At 41.1% G+C, this 19,315-nt stretch overlaps 1 protein-coding gene across 4 annotated transcripts in view; it reads right to left on the bottom strand.

Annotated features, from left to right (window-relative positions):
- The window catches only part of TNC (tenascin C), a 74,812-nt gene that overhangs the window by 12,233 nt on the left and 43,264 nt on the right, over nt 1-19,315 (bottom strand). Inside the window, exons 11-17 of one of the 4 annotated variants that reach the window (XM_049832470.1) lie at nt 16,443-16,715; nt 14,136-14,408; nt 12,760-13,032; nt 10,154-10,429; nt 7,582-7,854; nt 5,835-6,107; nt 224-346 (exon numbers count right to left, since the gene is read on the bottom strand). In XM_049832470.1, the coding sequence (XP_049688427.1) occupies nt 224-346; nt 5,835-6,107; nt 7,582-7,854; nt 10,154-10,429; nt 12,760-13,032; nt 14,136-14,408; nt 16,443-16,715 (1,764 nt within the window). The remainder of the gene's footprint in view (nt 1-223; nt 347-5,834; nt 6,108-7,581; nt 7,855-10,153; nt 10,430-12,759; nt 13,033-14,135; nt 14,409-16,442; nt 16,716-19,315) is intronic. The other 3 variants (XM_049832467.1, XM_049832468.1, XM_049832469.1) reach the window with 3 other exon arrangements.

Below are 19,315 nucleotides of genomic sequence, written 5' to 3' on the forward strand. Positions count from 1 at the left end.
TACAAATCTTGTCCGTGGGATGTGGGACACGATGCTCAGACAGAGGTTGGCTACTGGGACCATGTATGCACACCCACATTCCTGGTCAGCAGTTTGAAGAAAAAAGAGATGACCTGTGTAGGATCATCTGGGAGATGCACTGAGAGATGGATATCAACACAACAAACTCTTTCTGCTCTCCCTTTTACCATCTTCCTCCCCGTCCCTCCTCACAGTTATTCACCTCCTGTGACAGGGACATAGGAGATCCGGTAGCTCTCCACGCGGGTGCGAGGGGGTGTCCAGCTGACTGTAGCGGAGTTTTCCGTAATGTCAGAGAAAGAAATTCCCTTGGGAGATCCAACAACTGTTGGTGGAGAATAGAGAACAAACACACAACACAGAAAGAAAAGATAAATAATTTGTCTATCAGTCCTTAGTGCTGGAACACTGATTTGTCTTATCCCTCTTATTCCAAGAGCTGATGTTATCAATATTCTGTCCTAAACAACACTATCACAGAGAGTACCACACAGTTAATGGTTTTATAACATACTGACAGCAACATTCTATTTGGTCTAAATTTTCCCTTTTCAGTAACTTTACAGCAGCACATAGCTTAAAAAATACCTGAGACATATATCTACATATCATGCACACAGAAGTAACAGAGTTTTCAGTGTTACAGAAAAGTATGGAGGAATATTTACAGGAATACTATTCTATTACCCAGGAGTCATTGTATTTATCATTTTTTCTACCCCCGTTGCACTTGGATGACTTTTAGTCTTTCCATTGAGTCTTGGAGCCCTAACTGTGACACATAGCAATAGCAGCCCTTAGCTATGGAGAAATGTCTCTTCCTGAGCATAAAGTTTCTACTATAGGATGCCTAAGAAAGACCTGGACTCAGTTGCCTGAGTTCTTCAAGGGTCCATCCTCTCAAGCACTGATTGCCTGTAACTTCTCTTGGCTTCAAACTAGAAGTGACAAGATTTTCTTGGAATCTGTCTGAGACCATGGATTTTATTAGGTACATTCAAGCACATCCACCCAGAGGACATACAAATACAACCATCGTGAGGAGGGCACTTGTGGTTCTGCTGCAGCTCTTTGTCATACAATCCAGCCTTTCCCTGTATAAACCTGAGCACTACATTTGCCCATATAAGTTAGATCAGTAAGCTAGGCAAACAAAGCCCAAGTTTTGCCAAAATCACACAATCTTAAGATGCAAACCAACATGTGACCCAAACATTCCAGTTTAAGGCCTAATCAAGCTACTGCAAAACAAGCATGGAAAGGACTTCTAGGAGGACATAGTAAAGAGACCTGCCACTTCAAAGTTTACATTGAGCATCTCACTTCCAATTTTCTTTTTTGACTGTAATCAAAACAACCCTGACACATTAAAAAAATAAACAGCCCACACAGAGTAGGCCATTAGCACAAATGGGAGAGATACCAAACATCAGCCACATTAAGAGCAGTGGAGACAGGCTGAGGGCGGGGGAAGGGGGGCAAGAGAAGGAAAAAAAGTGACCGTGCTTGAAATAGCTTGGAAAGAATGCGTCTGCAGGAAAGAAGTCAGAGGGCTGTTTGTTCCATGTGTCCCCAAAGCTCTAGCAGCAATGCACTAAATCAACTGAAAGGCAAGGAAAGAAAAACAACTGAGCTCTCAAGAGAAATGTAAATTATTTCTCTGGAGCCCACTAGACATGTTGGGTTTGTGGGGTTTGCTCACATGAAAAAGCCAAAGAAAGAAAGAAAAGAATTAAAGATAATGAAGAAAGCAAGGTGGTTGTTAGTAAAGCTACATTGTACACAAAGTTGCCACTGATTTAGTACAGTCTGTAGGAAACAGAGCATAAAGAAAACTTGGGAAAGAGAGAGAAGTGAAAATCACATTACTTTTGTTTCATATTGCAGGTGCTCTTAGTGACTGGTGAAAAGTGCTAGTGATGACTCTAGAGACCAAAGAGGTGGACCAGCACTCGGTTTTCATACACACAGGGAATTTCAGCCTTTCCCAGAAAATAAAGCATCCAATCCATCCCACTTGGACTCTGCTGTGCACACTGCCATGGGCTTCATGCTTGTTTTCTGTACCAGGTGAACTGCTGCATAACAAACAGTAGTAAAAAGAGCCTTGACTATGTAAGAGTTCCCCATCCCCAACTACCCCAACTGCAGCTACTTTTGTGGGAGCAAACCTGGCAAAAAAAGTGTAACAGACCATCAGAGCAAGCATCAGTCCTGAAATGAGTCCCAGAGATGTAAGAGAGTGGTACCTTTGAGCACAGGGAAATGAAAAAGGAGCAAATGAAATCATCTTCTTGAGCTACCTGAAAGCCAAAATTAAGCAGGCATAAAAAATGGCCAGCATGTTTCTGTCTTGTCATTCATAAAAAGCCTTAGTTCATCTGTTAGGCAAATACAGGTAATTAGCATTATCCTCCAGCATTATCCCCCATTAGTTGTATGAGAGACAGAGAACTTCCCTGTGAGGTTGCTAAAGCACCCATGATACCTGAGCAGCTGCTATTTGGGGATTTTTTTTGCTAAAAAATTGTACTTTCGTTACTAACAGACTATAGGAATATGTTCACTGGCTTTCTTTTTCTAAGCAACAGGAAGCATCAAGTTGCTTTTATCATGTATAAAGAGCATGTGAAGTGTTTTGTGATCCTCTCAGGTGGAAAATGCTGTCACAGTGTGGCAAAACACCATTAGAAGAGGAAAGTAGCAGCATGAGACCCACACTTCCGATTAAGGATATTAGGTGGCACACAGCTGTGTTGTGGTCCCCCAGTGAGGGCTGAATTGCACCTTGGCAGACATTCTACAGATTAATTTCTGAAAGACACCAACTATCCCTCTGAAAGCAGCAGTGAACAAACTCCCTTGTACCAACTTCATTAGATACTGCAGGTCAGTATGATGCTGCCTTGCATTACAGTGATTTTACTGTTAATGTTTTCTATCACAGCAGAATTGATGGTGAAACAACAAACAGACAAATACAGAGAGTAGGGAGAGAGGATACCATCATCACCCCAAATAGGATAACCTTTTAACAGCATTATCATCAGTGGTTCTGGGGAAAACCTATTGCTGTTCACTTGTATATACAAGTAAATAATGGAGGAAGAACTACTTATGATGGGTGTGGGAAGATACAACTTCATTGCCAGCTCCCATGCCCAGCAGTTTCACACCACATTCCTAGTATGATGGGAGCACGGAAGATCATCTCAGCCTCCAGGCAAGTTACCAGCTGCAGGACCAACACAAGCTACATGGAGAAAATGGCAAATGCCAGTCCTCCCCTACTCAGCCTTTCCTCATCCAAAGCCCATGGCTGTCACTAGATCAACTGCCTTGCTGACTTCTTAAAAGAGAAAGAAGGAAAGGAAACCACAGAGGAGGATGAGGCAGCAAAAAGTGAACACTGCAAGATCCTTCCTCACAGCAGGTGGATGGTTTGCTGTACAAAGAGAAGAGGTCAGACCCTCAGAGGGAATTGCTTGGCAATGCTCAAACCAGATTCCCTCAGCTGCACCAGTTACACCATTTGTGGGCCTGATCCATGAAGACTGCATTTGTGTATACATGGGTAAGTGCCCAGGGAGGGAAGAAGGGGAAAGCTTGGATAATGGATAATAGATAATGAATAATGGAGTGATAAATACAGAGAAGGATTTCTAGTCTAAATTATTTTCCTGCCTTCATTTCCATGGTAAGGTTTGGTTTGTTGGCTGGTCTGTTTGCTAGCTTTGTTCCAACTGTTATTTTACTGTCTTCTCTACTAAAGCTAAAGACTGCCTAGCTAATTTATTCCTTGCTCACTTGTATCTTGTACACATGCCAGAATAAAGCAAGGCTGAATATAAACCTGAGCTACCCCCTTCAGGGATAGAAATGTTTCTTTGCAACCCAACTGGAAATGCTGTAAATATACATATGTTTGTCTAATAATCAACTCCAAAATAAGAATCTAGTGACATGCCTTGGTGGCCCCAGCTACCCAATGTACTGTAACCTGCAGCCCAAATTATTTTGCTGGATTTTTGTGGCTCCAGCTCTATTATCAATTATCCATGGGCTATTTACATCTGACAAACATCTTTGGGGCTATTTGCTTCAATAGGTGACGTGCTAGATCTTGAAAGAACTGAATAAGAATGTAGTCATGAGGAAAATGATAACTCTTAGTGATTTAGCATAAATATCCTGGAAGTCAGTGAAAATGGAGACATGCCACTAACGAGTGCAGTTGACTTTAAACATCCCTCTCCGTTATGAGTCAACCTGCATGGGAAAGGTGGTATGTGATGGGTGCATGTTCTGCTTCACGTAAATGTCTGCGTGAGTGTATATATATGTCCTTGCTGTTTATTCAAGGGACGCGATGACAGTCAGTGGAGCTGGTCAGAAATGTGCCTTTCCATGCTAACTGGCACCACAGACATTAAGGTGAATCATGAGGTCATGCTCTTTCAGGAAAAGCTGTTCAATACCGAGTTATTGTTGTCCCTTTTCTGTGTGTAGTCTGGAGTACACTGCTAGAGCTGAGCAAATGCCTCTTTTATGAATTTCTGTTGGCTTCCTCACACACCGAACTTACCTGTCCCCTTCTAATACCCCTCCTTCCAGAATTAGATTGATATGAAATTACTATGTTTTCACATCAGCAAGCTAAAAATTTTTAAGAGAGACTTTGGGTCACAGGACATTGTTTCATTTGCTTTAGATTTAAATACATTCCAAAATGAAACCATGTTTTTGGTGGAGAAAAAGTAGAAAATCTTCATTCAAAAGTGCCAAAATGAAACGCTTCAAATTATAAATATTATTTTGTTTAAATTAATCTCAGGAATTCAACCTAAGCCTTGAAAACTTTTTATTTGACTAATAACTGCTTATTTTCACATAAAAATAATATAAGAAAAAATATTCCAGTTACAAATAGCAAAAGTTTCTTTCTTCTCCCTGGCACTGAGAAAATGAGGCTCTGTTCTGGTGGAAATTTTTCAGAAGCATATATAGGTTTAGGCGAACTTCAGACAGCAGACCTTTGCAGCTATGTTTACAATGTTTCTTCATTAGTGTGAGACTATGAAATGCAAGAACTCCAACTTTGTAGAATTGGCATGCTGTGACTGAGGATTAAGGTTCTGGTATTTTTAAAACAAAATGGCATGAATTGGCAATCATACCTGCATGTTTTCTTCTGGATTATTTTACCTGGATAAGTCACTAAGCTAATTTACATCAGAAGTTTTGACACACAAGAATGAGAATATAAAGCAACTTCTGCTGAGGGAGTTCAAACTTTGATTTTGCAAGAAACTCAAGTTTATTTTGAATTATCGAGCACACATTGCTCCTGGTAAGATCCTGGTAAGTCTAAGTTAATTGTGCTTAGTCCTTTGCTGATCAAGCCATAAATAAACTTCTCAATAGCTCTGGTAAATTCATTTTGTCATACCTCTTTTCTAGGGAGGTAAATGGTTGTGGAGTTGTGATACATAATTAGTTCCAGGAAATCACTGAAAAAGACTGCTACAGAAACAACATTTCTTGGCTCTCAAAGGCAGTGCTTTAATTGCTTGACTCTGCTGCCTAATTCCAGATCATGAAATTAATTAAATAAAAACCATATTAAATAGACAGCGATGAAGCTAAGGAATGTGAGATGATTGATTATAAATAACTACACCCCACTGAATCAGTAACTAGGATAAAGGACATACAGGAGACAGTCTGAACAGCTCAAGCTGGCTATGAAAAGGAGAGATGCTGAAAGAAACAGGCATGAACATGTTACGCTTTTCCTACTGCAAAGACAATACCTGTGGTTGCTACCGCATTTACGGGTTGGGAACGCCGTCCACTGCTAACTCCATAGAGCTCAATTTCATATTCAGTACCCTCTTTCAGCCCTGTTATATCCTGGGTGCGCTCATGGCCTGGTACTATTAGTTCCAGTGGATCAGATTTCCTTTTGGTATCCCTGATTTTTAGAACAAAACTGTCGAAAACCCCATCATCTGCAGTCCAGGACAGACGGAAGCCATCTGGAGTAGCATCTGAAACCAGAAGGTTGTCGACCTCGGGTTCTGCTTCTAAAAAAGGATAAGACAGCAGTAGGGAAAAGAAATGATTTTTTTAATCAGTTCATTAGAGACCTGCCTGAGGTCTGGATATAGCAAACTGCAAGAATCCAACCACAGTTCAAAGAAAGGGAAACAATCTGCCAGCTATTGAAAAAAAAAAAAAAAAAAAAAAAGAGTATTAGCATTATACACATACTGAAGAAGATATATGTGAGTGTGTGCAGGCCCATTCAAACTTTCACTCCTTAACAGCAAATCCACTGCATGGACATACACCATTTGCCTCTGACATGCAAAGTTACACATGCTAATAGTAAGTTTCATGTGCATTTCTCCCTTGCTACCTATGTGAAAACTTTATGTACAATAAAAACAAGCTCTTGTTATAGAACTGCAGGCATGCCTGTAGTATTGTCAGGTCTCTCTCTGTTAGGAGGACAACATAGAAGCCACTTGAAAGAGTCCTTTTCTTCATGCAAAACCCTTATTTCATGCACTTCTGGCATGTGATGCTTCTGATCAGATGAATTCTTTACTTTGATATTAAACAAATGTTGAAGCAGCAAAGGGGAATCATGAAAATTCATATGCCTTAAACAACACGCTTAAATCCAAATGCAAGACCTACTGTCTTTAATGAAAGAACCCATTTGAGAGGATCCCAGGAGCTGTAAGTTTACCTGCAAAATATCTTTAGCTCATTATGGTCAGGTATCATTACCTACAGAAATGCTAGTGGAGTGGTTACTATCTTACAGCATCTCCAATGCACTTCTTTCTTCCACAGAAAGACATTGCCATTTATTTCCTTGCGAACCTCTGATCAGGTAACCCCCAGCTTTACTGCTGCATAGTCAACAACATGCAAATGAGACTTGATGGTTATGGGGCTAGAGAATCAGACTGCAATGATTTTTCAAGAAAGCTCAAATGCTGCTGGAAAACGGCAGCTATGATGAGGTTGAAAACATGAGCTAAGGCTTTCTGGAGAGAGATGCCAACTTTATGGGTGGCAATGATAACACTCGATGGTCTGTGGGTGGAACCCACACAGAGAGTGAAAGAAAGGAGGCCGTGGCCAAGAAATCCAGTATGACTCTTCCTGAAGGTCCTGTTGGTTGGCAAGTTGGGGAATGCTGATGTGCCCAGCAGTTGTTAACAAGAGGAGCTCCCACATGCAGCCATTTTACTTTAAAGATTTTGGTTAGAAGTACCTGCATGACCATACCAGAGACTTTCAATCCACATCATGCGCCTCTACAGGGTCCCTCATAGAGACAAAAGGGAAACATCAAGTTAAAAGGAACAGAATTTCATTGGTGAACCTATCATAAATCAGGATGAGTTATGTGTAGCCACGATGCAGAAAAGGATGCAAAAGCCAAGGTCTGCTTTGCAAATGGATTGCATAAAACATCTTCCATGTGAGAGGAAAAGCAAGAAAGAAAGGGTGGAAGAGAACAATTTGTTCACATTAAAATACCTGTAACTGCCACAGTGCTTAGGGGCTTTGTTTGGTGCCCCTTGGCAAAACCATAAAGCATAACCTCATAGCCAATGCCAGTAATAAGGCCTTTAAGCTTCAGTTGCCGCTGGGCTCCCGTAAGGAGGAACTCCTGTGGGTCCAGCAGCTTGCCAGAATCCACCACGACTACTAGAAAGTTGTCAAAGGCATTCTCCGATGCCATCCACGACACTGTGAACCCATAAGGGTTAATATCAGAGACAGTTAGGTTTTCCAGTGGGGGCATGGCCTCTAAAAGAAGGGAAGGTGCAAAAACACACAAAAAAAAGAAGCGAAAAACATTGCAAATTAGAAAGTTTCACAGATTCCACCAAACATAAATCACATTTTTCCCCAAAGTATGGATCTAATAGAAGTGCATAGCCAGGACCACAAGACTAGGATTTTCAATGGAGCCTCCAGAAGCTAGATGCTCAATTCTTAATTTTCATCAAGGGTGTCTTAGCACCTCATCTTACAAGCTCCATTGAAATTCCTTCCAAGCTCACTGTGTAAGCACATTTCTTCTGTTACACATGCACTGTAAGACAGTTATAATCAAAACTGGTTTAGAAATGCTATGTGTAAAGCTTTAATTTCCTTCTACTTTTGTCCACCGTCAGTGCTTTAAGGACAAGCCTCAACTTTGGCATTCACAATTCCTGTATCTTGCTTCTTTACCTTTCTACTTCACATGAATATCTCCAGCTTTTCTTTTCAGTGGAGGAGGGGTCAGAGATGCCAGAAGGACTGCCAGAAGCAGGACACTGATCAGTCAGGTCATAGCCAGTGCAAGTACTAAATACTTGCAAGATTGTTTTTTTGAGGGGGATAGGAGAGAAGCCAGAGTTTGCACTGGCTAAGGGCTGGGGCTAATGACTGCAGAACAGAGCAATAATCTGTCCAAATTGCTTCATAGGCAGCTCTAGTGTGGTATGTTGACAACTTAAAGAAATTCCAGTGAGGGATCTTTTTTTCACATCAGCATGACATCTGTCAAAGTTTAGAGGCTGTGGATCAACTCCTCAAAATTCTCACCAAGTCTCTGAAAAAAAAAAGGCCAAACTTTCACAAGATAGTTTCTCAGTGTATTTTGCTCACTCAAAATCTGACAAGTCAAATAGAAAGATAACTGGCTCTGCTAAGCCCTGGCCTTGATCCTGGATCCCAGCCATTGCTGGTATTTCTCTAAGTTATTTGACCAACCTTGCCGTGTTGGCTCAGGAGCTAACTCATCTGATCTTCCAATCACTCAAATTCCACTCACTTAAGAAAACACCAGTTAGTTAAACACAGAACTTTTTCTGGGAAAGGGTTTTGCGTTTGGTTTTGACATTTCACAACTGCTGAAATTGATGTTGTTAGAATTTGGCATAAAAATTCCCTCCTAAAGATTTATAATTTGGAAGTCCTTATGTTTTGATGTTTACACGTATGGGTGCCAGAGATTCAGCTCTAATTGACTCAATTTGGAGACATTTTTGTAGTTTACTTGCTTCTAATCAAGCAACCCCAAAGATTCACATTTGGTTTGGTCTCTGGGAGGGTGGGTAAACAAATTAAGAGCCAAAAATACTGAAATTGTTTTCCTGGGATAGTTGTTGAGTGACACCAACACTCTAAACCCAGCAGGTTTATGTGAACTGCTGGCATATCCTTCTGCTGTGTAGAGTGCGCCACATGTTTACCTAGCTGTGGGAAGCTTCCTCTCAAAATACCAATGTCCATGGTTTATTTTCAAAAAGGAAGCATTTGTGCTCTGATGGAGCAAAAGAGCAGGGGTTTTGAAAGGAGAGTTGCTCAATTCTGACTGTGTGACTGAATGTCATCAGGGAGCAGACCAGAGTTGGTGCAAAATGCAATGATTTGCCTTAAGGAAAATGATCATGGACATTGCCTTTCACAGAAACTGACAGCCCAGATGCTGTGAGGGATGCTGCTACTGCAACTGGTGTGCCCACTGCATGTTAATGAAGAGAGGAAAAGAAGGAAAAGGCCTCAGTTTCTCCATTAATCCTATTTAGGGTATCCACATGTCTATGGGACAAGCCCTAGTAGCACACACTGGCCACATAATACCTAGAAGGTGAACTCTGTGGCATTTATTTGATCATCTAGGAGGCACATGATATACAATCAATTTCAGTCAAAGTCTGGCCAAAATATTCAGACATAAGGGATGTGTTGAAGGAACATCACAGGACAGGAGGCGTTCTAAAATCCAGTCCCCTCTGGATCCTTCAGATGCAACTACTGAGTATTAGGTAAATTTCCCCCTCAAACTTCAGGAATTAAAAAAGATTATTAGACATGGGAGAAAGACTCCAGAGGGCTTTTAACTCACTTTAAACTAGTACTCCTCCTAGAAATTTTTTTTAAGGTCAACATGACTGGTCTGACCCATCCTTGCACTAAATTTGCAAACAAAACCATTGTTGCTGGACAAGATATTCAGTGCTGTAGAGAGGTTTTGTTTTTTTTTTTTTTTATCCATACGGGAATATGTATTTTTATAAGCCAATAAATAGACTCCAAACCTTTAAGCAGGTACCTGTCATGACAAAAGCAGTGAGGGGCTCTGTGTGAACACCTGCATTGGTGGTCCCCTTAATGTTAATGTCATAGCCAGTGTAATCTAGCAGGCCTGAGATGTGAGCGCTGCGAGCACCTCCCGACACCGTAAGCTCCTGGGGTTCATGTGCTGCATAGGAATCTCTAATGTGTATATCAAACTTGGCAAAAGGCCCATCTCTTGTGGTCCATGAGAGGTTGAAGCTGTCAGGGGTAACGTTTGTGAGTGTGAGCGTGCCCAGCTGTGGCTCAGCCTCTGAAGGAGAAAGGAACACAGGTGAAGAGACAGCATTACTCCACAGGGCTGGGAGAATTAGCAGTGGAGGTTTTATAGATGCTTAAAGATAAGGCTGAATGTTTTAGCCTTGTTTTGCAGTGGTTGAAGGAAGAAAAAAAAAAAAAAAAGGAGCATTGCAAAAGCTATTTTGTGAGGTTTTGGAAAGAAACCACTGAAATTAGTGCTGACTTTTAATTTATTTTTTCATTCAATTTTCTTAAATAAACTCAATTTTCCTAATGAAATGTGGGCCTGATTTACAGAAGCACCAACAGCATACAGTCCCGTGGTAAAACCATAGAAACTGCAGAAACTGCCACTGGGAATTTGATGGGAATACAAACCCACGGCAACTCCAAAGTAGATAAAGTAGGATTCAGGCAGGAATTAGGTGAGCCCAGAACAGACGTCCTTGAAATTCCCATTCAGCTTCTGTTTAGTGTTTCTGTTGCCTGGAGTTGTAGATACTTTTCTGTTTGGACCCTGAAGTTTATGAGGGGGTTCAATCCTAACAGTGATTATTTCAACACTAATCTCATGCCAAAACCTCCCTGGACTCCACAGATAAGGTGTTCCTTATCCTCTGATTAGGCACAATCAGAGAATATCTAATAGACTGAATCAAAAAAATGCACAACACTGCTGTTGCTCTCCTTTCTGACTGTTCGGTGGTCAGGGCACTTACTTAAGAAGCAAAGACTTTCCTTTTCTGCTAAAGGAAATTAAAAACCACATCTCTCCCCTGCCAGGGGAGAAACTTGGCCTTCAGGCTATAGGAGGGGGAGAGCTCCTTACCCATCCTGTTTTAAAGCTATTCCATTTAGCACAAAATCATTAAAGATTCATTAGAGCACAGAGAGAGCACAAACATGACCCAGCAGTCAGGTGGCCAGAGAATCCTGTGTCTGCTGTCAGGGCTGATTTTCCATTTTTTCTCTTGCCAATTGAGTATAAACCAAGAACACCTTGGGAAATGCAGCCAGTGAGATACAGGAAAATAACTATGTAAGTGATTCATGCTGGGAGAAAAGTAAGAAAGATGTATCCCACTGGCAAAGAGAATAGTGAAAGAATGAAATCCTTCTCTTAACTAAAACATGAACTGCTTCAAGATGTTCCAACTTTTACTCCCGTCCCTCATTGCGAGACTTTTAAATAATAGTCCACCTTCTTCTCTGGAATTGTCTAGGAACAGGTGAAGCCAAGTGGCCCCAATTAAGGACACATGCTGTTGTCATGCTGTCAACCAGTGACCATCAATGCCTTCATGACTGACAGTGAGATGTCACCATGTAAGCATGGTACTTCTGAAGACAGGGGAGGAGATGAGAAAATATCTGCAGAGCAAACAGGCTTGGGTGAAGAACCCAGTGAAACCGAACATGGAGCCATCAGCCCCGCATGCAGGTCAGAGAGGACAAACCGATCCTTTCCAATCTCATTCTAAAATGGCCACATTCCTTCACATGCCACTTGCATCCAGTCAGGCACGTTCACATTATGACATCCAGACTCCAAAGAACACTACATGCAAAATAGGTTGAAATTATCTCTTCAGGCAAGTCTTAGTGATCTCCCGCCATCCTGGAATCACCATGACCATAGGAAAAGCTCTGACATCCAGTAGAGACTCAAAGGTAGCAATGCAAGTGACAGAGTGGTGGACTGACCATCAAGAAAGGGTGAACTTGCTTTTTGAGCCCCGCTCTTTGCTGGGAACACATAAAAATACTGGGTAGAGAAGAACATCAGAACCAGCACAAGGGGCCAGACCAATCCATGCAGTTTTGGTTGGTCATTTAGCATGCTGCATCAAACTTCTACAGGAGATCCAAATGTCTTGGAAGACATTTGGTTTTAAGAATGAAGAACCAAAATGGCATGCAGGTGCCTCTCCAGGCTCATAAAGACATGAAGGCTTCCCACCCACAACAAAGCAAGTGAGGATGGGATGAACAAGAACTTTATTCCAGATCAAGTGCAAAGATACTCTGTGGAAAATATTAACCACCTGGAGCAAGTCAATTATATATACACAGAACTTGCAGATAAGTGTATATATAAGGAAACCAATCACGGTTTACTACTGGCTCCCTTAATGCTGGGGGCACTTTTTCAGCCTCTTCCATTGTCTCAGATCTCTTTTCCCAAGCGCTCTCAAGCCCAGTGCATTTCAGCCTCCCCTCATAGTGATCTCCCTATAATTTACCAAAGGAACAATGAGTTGGAGCCATGTTTTAGAGCAGTTCGGTGGAGAGCAAAAGAAAGAATAGAAAAAAGCAAACCTGGAAGGTGAAACAGTGAAATACCTGTGGTTGCCAGTGCTGTCAAGGTCTGACCACCTTGCCCATCAATTACACCATGGAGCTGGACGGTGTAATTAGTGGAAGCTTTGAGGTTGGTGACTACATAGTGCTGGGAGGCCCCTGGCACTGTATGCACCAGAGAGTCCAAAGGGAAGTCAGAGTTTCTGACTTCTAGAATAAAATGGTCAAAGGCATTGTCCTGTGCTTCCCACGTAAGTGACATGCTGTTTGAGGTAGCATTTGATACAGTGAGTTTGCTAAGGAGAGGTTCCTGTACTATGGGAAGAAAAACAAATGGAAATGTATTGCAATTATTAAGACCCAAAGCAACAAAATAAAGTTTGAATTCACATGAGCCACAGGTCACAAAGATCATCTAGCATTGTGTTTCTCAATGTTTTTCATACCAGCACCCTTGCAGTCACTCTGCCCTTGTTATCCATGATTCAGTGAGGATATTCACAATCTGCTGGTGCTAGAAACTGCAACTCTGTATTATCTGATCACTGATATTTGCTATTCTGCTTAGTGTCATTGACCATGTTAATCTATTGCCATGACAAATTTTCCTCTAAGATCATGTCAGCAGGCAAAATTTGGTAGAGATATTAAATGATCACAATGTGAGCTATTATCTGCCTACTATGAGAATGCACCTTCCGCTTCTGTAGTCTAGTCGTCTCCTTCCACTTTCATACTGTAATTGGCTAGAGCACATTGAACATTTGACTTCCCTGTCTTTTCTGGAAAAAACATCAACTGTAAAACCTCGAGATGTGCAATGTGCCAACAACCAAATGCCTACCTATTCCATTTACCAACATCAAGTCAAATGGACTCTTTCAATCTCTCATGCAAGGTAAACTAAATTCTGAAGTTGAATTCAAGCAATGCATCTGCCTTGTAGGAGTCTGCTGTCAGACTGAAATGTGCCTGAAATCTATTTAGAGAATCAGGATAAAAACTGTATCTAAAAATCAGCTTATCTGAGAGAAATAGTATCTTCTTCATACTGTGTGACAGATGCAAACACATGTTGCAAGGCTAACATAATGAATCATCACCCACTTCGTTCTTGGGAAATTTGTTTTGCTTCTCGTCTGTGTCAGAGGTTGCCCCAACCTTAAAGTTTGAACAAGAGCAAACTTCTTGTGTGAATGAAATCACATCACAATGTGATTGACTGACTTTGCTGGATGGGGTGGTGGATTAACATTCACAGTTCAAAATGTCTCCGGCAGGTCTTCCTTAGAAAGTGTTAAAGAATGAGGTAGCAGATTTGGTACACTGGTGGGCTAGCTGAGGGCAAGGAAAGGGGCACAACCTGTAAGGAAGAGTTAGAAGAAAGGAGAGTTAGCATTGAGGTAGGTTTTATGTACCTGTTGTAGCTGCAGCACTTATTGCCTGTGTGCGGAAACCATGAGAGATCCCATAGAGGTAGACAATAAAATCAGTGCTGGGGGAAAGCCCTGAGATATGAGCAGTTCTTGAATTGCCTGAGATGTTGAACTCCATGGGCTCCAGCAACCTGTTAGAATCAATAATTTCAATAGTAAAGATGTCGAAGTCCCCGTTGGTGGTTGTCCAAGAAAGGTTGAAGCTTTCAGGAGTAATGTCGGAAACGGTTAGCTCACCAACTTCTGGGTGCAATCCTGAGGAGGGAAACAACATTGGTCAGAAGGGGACAGCCCTGTACCTCCTCCTGTTCAGAAATGCCGTGCTTCTGGCAGTGCTTCAAGCTGCCACTGGAGAAAAGGGTTTGCATAAAAGCTTGCTACAAGCAGACAGGTACTAAAGGGAAGAAATCAAATGAAAGCATCGAAAGAAAGAAAGAAAGAAAGAAAGAAAGAAAGAAAGAAAGAGAAAAGCTTTTAAAGCTATGGTTATTTCCCTTTACCTCCAGGAGCAGCCATGCATCTTTGAGGTCTGAGCATGAAAGCAGATGCAAAAGAACTTTTCCGAATGCCCCCATGGGGCATTCGGAAAAGTTAGCTTCCAGTTTTAGGAAAAGCTAAAACTAGAGCTATTGCTTTATCCAAAGGAAAAGGTTGTGTTTTCTTTGCTCTTCTACTTTCCCTTTCAGCTTAAGCCTATGAAAGCTGGCATGTAATTTTGGAGCTAGAGCCAAAATGCAAAAGTGATAGCTGCCTTGGGGTTTCTTCCTCTCTGTAGACATCCCTGATGCGTTACAGGAAGGCTCAGAAAAATCTGACAATTGGAAGTCCCCAGAAGGGAAAATTTTGAAAAGCTGAGTGCTGAGCATGACCCAGAAAGGGAAGGGAAAACATCAGCAGGGCATCTCCTCCTGTTTTCATTAAGTTAACAAAAAGAGAGAACACTGCATATTTAGGCAGGACACCCGTGATGTCTGTTTTCTTGTTTGTCCCTGTCTAGCTTCCTTTGTCTAGCCACATTTCTCTATTTTCAATGAGCAATCTGCTACCAGCTCACACTCGGGACTGTCAAAGCACAGGACTTCTAGCTGCAGTGGGACACAGCCCAAGGCAAGTACCTTGTGCCAGACACGCTTCTACCTAAGCCAGGCTGCTTAAAGCATTATTGAAACAAGTTAGCTCTATTGCGTTTCATGTTTTAATTCCATTGAGTTCTTATGTGTACTTTTATCCCCTTCTGTGCTGGGTAATACGTGCTTGGGGAAATCAAATATGAGCAAGGTCTGGCTATCTCACAATCACAGGAGGTTGCAAAGGTCTGTAAGGAAGCCCAGAGGCAGGAGATACTGTCTACAAGAAATTATCTGAAGGAAGAGCCACTGGTGCCCCTTTATTGTCAATTAATTCATGCCCTGTTCATTACTAATGATCATAACACCTGATTACCAATGATCATGACACCTGGAAGAGTCAGTGAGCCATACAAAGCTCATGATAAGCTCTCATTTAAAACTGCCATCTTCCACAAGATTGGCCAGAAAATTTTTTTTTGTGGCTGTTGATGAGTTTCATGCAGCTTTCTGATAATGCAGGCCTTACTTTCCTTCTTTCAGGTCAGTTTTATGTCAGGGTAGTTCTGCTGAATTGGGTTTTCTTGCATTAAATCTTTTTTAGACTAATCAAACTGTTTAACGAATTTATGTGGCTTAATATATGGTACTACTCTTGCTAGGAAATAATTTGTGTTCTTTTCTATATAAGAACATATAGAAGGTGTCTGTCCTTGCCCTTGAGTCAGATGCACACAATACACCCCTGAGTTTTATTTACACAGAAGCTAGTGCTTAATTTCAGAGGTAGCTTCTGAAGGCTAAAAACTAAACATACTCTCAGGCTTTGATTATCTGGGCTATGAAGAACAATTTTTTAATAATTTTACAAGGCAACGTGAGCTTTCCTGAGCATGTGCAACAGCCAGTTGGGTTTTGCTGTTAGTGTTAACCAGCAGAAAAGTGAGTAAAGGGAACAAAACAAGCCATTCTGAGGTGAGGGGAAAAAAGCATTCCTAAAAGAGAAGGGCTCCATGGGGGCACTGAGACTCTTATTGGAAAGTCTGATCATGAGACATTTCCATGCCAGAGATGTTCAGCCAAGCTTTAATGAGTTCAGTGCACCCCATGCAAAGCCAACCAAGTGAGCAAGCTTTGCCGAGCAGTTGCAATAGCTCTGGCTCACATCCCTGTCTGCAAAGAAAGGGAGCCATGAGACTGAATGAGTGACTTGAAAAGGTACCTGTCATGGTGTCAACAGAAAGGGGTTTGGTCCTGTAGCCTTGAATCACACCACGAAGTGTGATGTTATAAGGTGTGTTGGCCTTGAGACCTGTAACATTCACAAAGCGCAGTCCGCCTGGGACTGTGATATTCCGGGTTTCTTCGGGATTGTCAGACTCCTGCACCTGAATGATAAAGTGCTCATAGGCCCCGTCGGCTGCTGTCCAGGTGAGCTGGAAACCATCCCAGCCAGTCTGTGATACTGATAATTTTCCAAGCTCAGGTTCCTCCTCTGAATAAGGACAGAGAGTCAATCAGTTACTCAGATTACAGACTAGTGGTGATGACGTACTATTTAATGATGTTCCATGTTAATGAATTCACTTGTAATCAGCGACACGGAGATGCACTCACACACACACATATACATTCTCAGCTGCCCCAGATAACTTGTAAAGGCTCTTCAGAGACATGGCAAGACAGAACAGGAAGAAAAGGACTGTCATAATAAATAATAACCACATTAATGCCAAAAGACTGCTTACAGAAAGCAGCATATAGACTATCTTATAGCTGCGAGTGTTTTGCCAACATTAATTACAAGTCCCTATGAGACAAGCAAGTATTACTGTAACCACTTTAATGCACTATTAACAACTCAATGTTTGCTATTATGAAGTGACTGTGAGTACTGCAACAATACTGTGAATACTGCTGTAAGGGTAGGAAGACACTGACTTTAGAGTAGCTGGGAATCAGATGTTTATGCTTTTAATTGTGTCCACATGAAGGATGCTATTTATTCTTCTAAACAATTTCTAATCCAAAACAATAAAGAAGGAGAAAATTCCTCCATGTCTGCATGTCTTCAGTTCAATGGATTTGTCTTCCTGATATTACATTATTCCATCTACAAAACCTTCCTGGGGGCAGAGAAACTTTCTCTGAGTTACTTTTTCAGAGTTACTGATATTAAGCTAAAATTGAAATCTGCATTCATAGAAATTAACTTTCTCATAAGCCATCACAGGGGTGGTCAAGGACTTGGCAACCATCAGAGCTAACTCCCTGATGCTGTTAAGTCTGAAAGTTTAGGTAATTTTCTCAGCAAGAATAGAACTCCTCTGTTACAGAGGAAATACAACTAATTCCTTAAAATCAGCAGTCATTTGGGAAAATAACAGAGTAATACCTGGGTTTTTTCTACATGGAAAATCTTGCTATATGATCTATCATTGGCCTGTCAACTGCAGTGACTTTTTAGCACTTTTCTTATTTATTTGCATTGTTGACACATCAGCATTATAATAAAAACAGAGTCTACCTGAATAATCCCAATCTGCTGAGACTGGGAATTTATATGAGAGATGATGCATGAAGGGGAATGGATCTGATTTGTCAGTTGTAAACTTCAACTTTAAGCTTTATGCATATTTTAAGGCAGTAGATAAAGTGGTCCTGGGATAAATGAAAATTAGGCTCAGCAACATTACTCATATAAATTTTCCCCCTGTAAAAGCAGAGTGCTTATTGTATGACTGCTGCATAGCCTTATATAGGTAGCTGCGGTTGCGTTTTCAGAGGTTGAGCACTCATAGATCACAGACAATTATCTTCAGTGGGATTCACTAATGTACAGTAAATTGCTACTAAGGAACACAAAAGTTTTTACAAGCTGTCCCCATCCTGTTAGAAAGGAAGAGACTGTTTATGAAATAACACAATGATGTTCAACAAAAAAAACAAACAAACAAACAAACAAAAAAAACCCAAAAAAACATTAATCCAGAGCTGTTTTGCTTTATCAGGAACAGAAATGAGACTCATTGAAGCAAAATATGAATCCTGTCAAAACAGTACTGTTTAGCTGAAAAAAAGGAGCAGGACAGAAAAGGAACTGGTTGTATCAGAAATAATGATCTTTTGGTGGCAACAGAAACAAACAAAACAAACACATTTCCTTAAAATGAAAATGAAACTAAACCAAATGTTACAATAAGGTAAAATCTTTTAAGCAAAAGCTTGATTATAATATGTAACGCAGTAATCATCACAGCTTAAAAGCAATTCAGATTTCTCTGAAGAGTGCTCGGTTTCATTCGCCTCCAAGATGCAGAGTCCATTTTCCTCCCATTTGTTTCTCATGCATGTCTGAGATGGTAGCGCACACAACCCCATCATGCTTTCTAGGGACCAAGGGATTCTCATACAAAATCATGCACCAATCGGACTGTTGGAGACCTCCAAAAGCCTCATCCATAAAGCATCCAACATACATGACAAAACAATGACTATGTCATGGCAAATGATATCAAGGGATGATGTTTCTTACTTAAAAAAAAAAAAGAGAGAACAAACCATTGAGAGATAAGACTGCTCTAGCCTTGTAGTAGGTGTGAAATAATCTGTATGTTTCTATGTAAATATTTTATCTCGTGTTGTGAATTTGGTTTTGGGTGATGGATAGGTACAATTATTAGTCTCCAGCTAGGTTCTCGAGATATGAATTTACACACTGGTACTTTGGTTATTATTGAACTGAGCCCTGTGGCTATAGGCCTGTTTCCTCATGAAATTCATGTAATAGGGATAAGAGGTGGAAGTTTTCAGAAAGGTATGCTCCCAATGTGTTACAATCTTTTTTTTCCTCTGACATCACCACTTCCATGCCAATGCTGCAGACTGCAACCTCCTTGCAATCTTTCTTGTGTTTGAACCACAATCCAGATAAAAACCTGTAGCATCTTGCTATTTTCATGTGCCTTGTAAATAGCAGATGCATCAATGTCTCTCTTTGCATGCAATTTGAAAAGAGAGAATTGATGCTACATCACCTTGAAAGCTGCACGGGGCATTGTCCATGCTGTACCACTCAAGGGTCTCATTCCATAG

This window comes from Accipiter gentilis, chromosome 29 (genome assembly GCF_929443795.1).
Source record: "Accipiter gentilis chromosome 29, bAccGen1.1, whole genome shotgun sequence".
NCBI lineage: Eukaryota > Metazoa > Chordata > Aves > Accipitriformes > Accipitridae > Astur > Astur gentilis.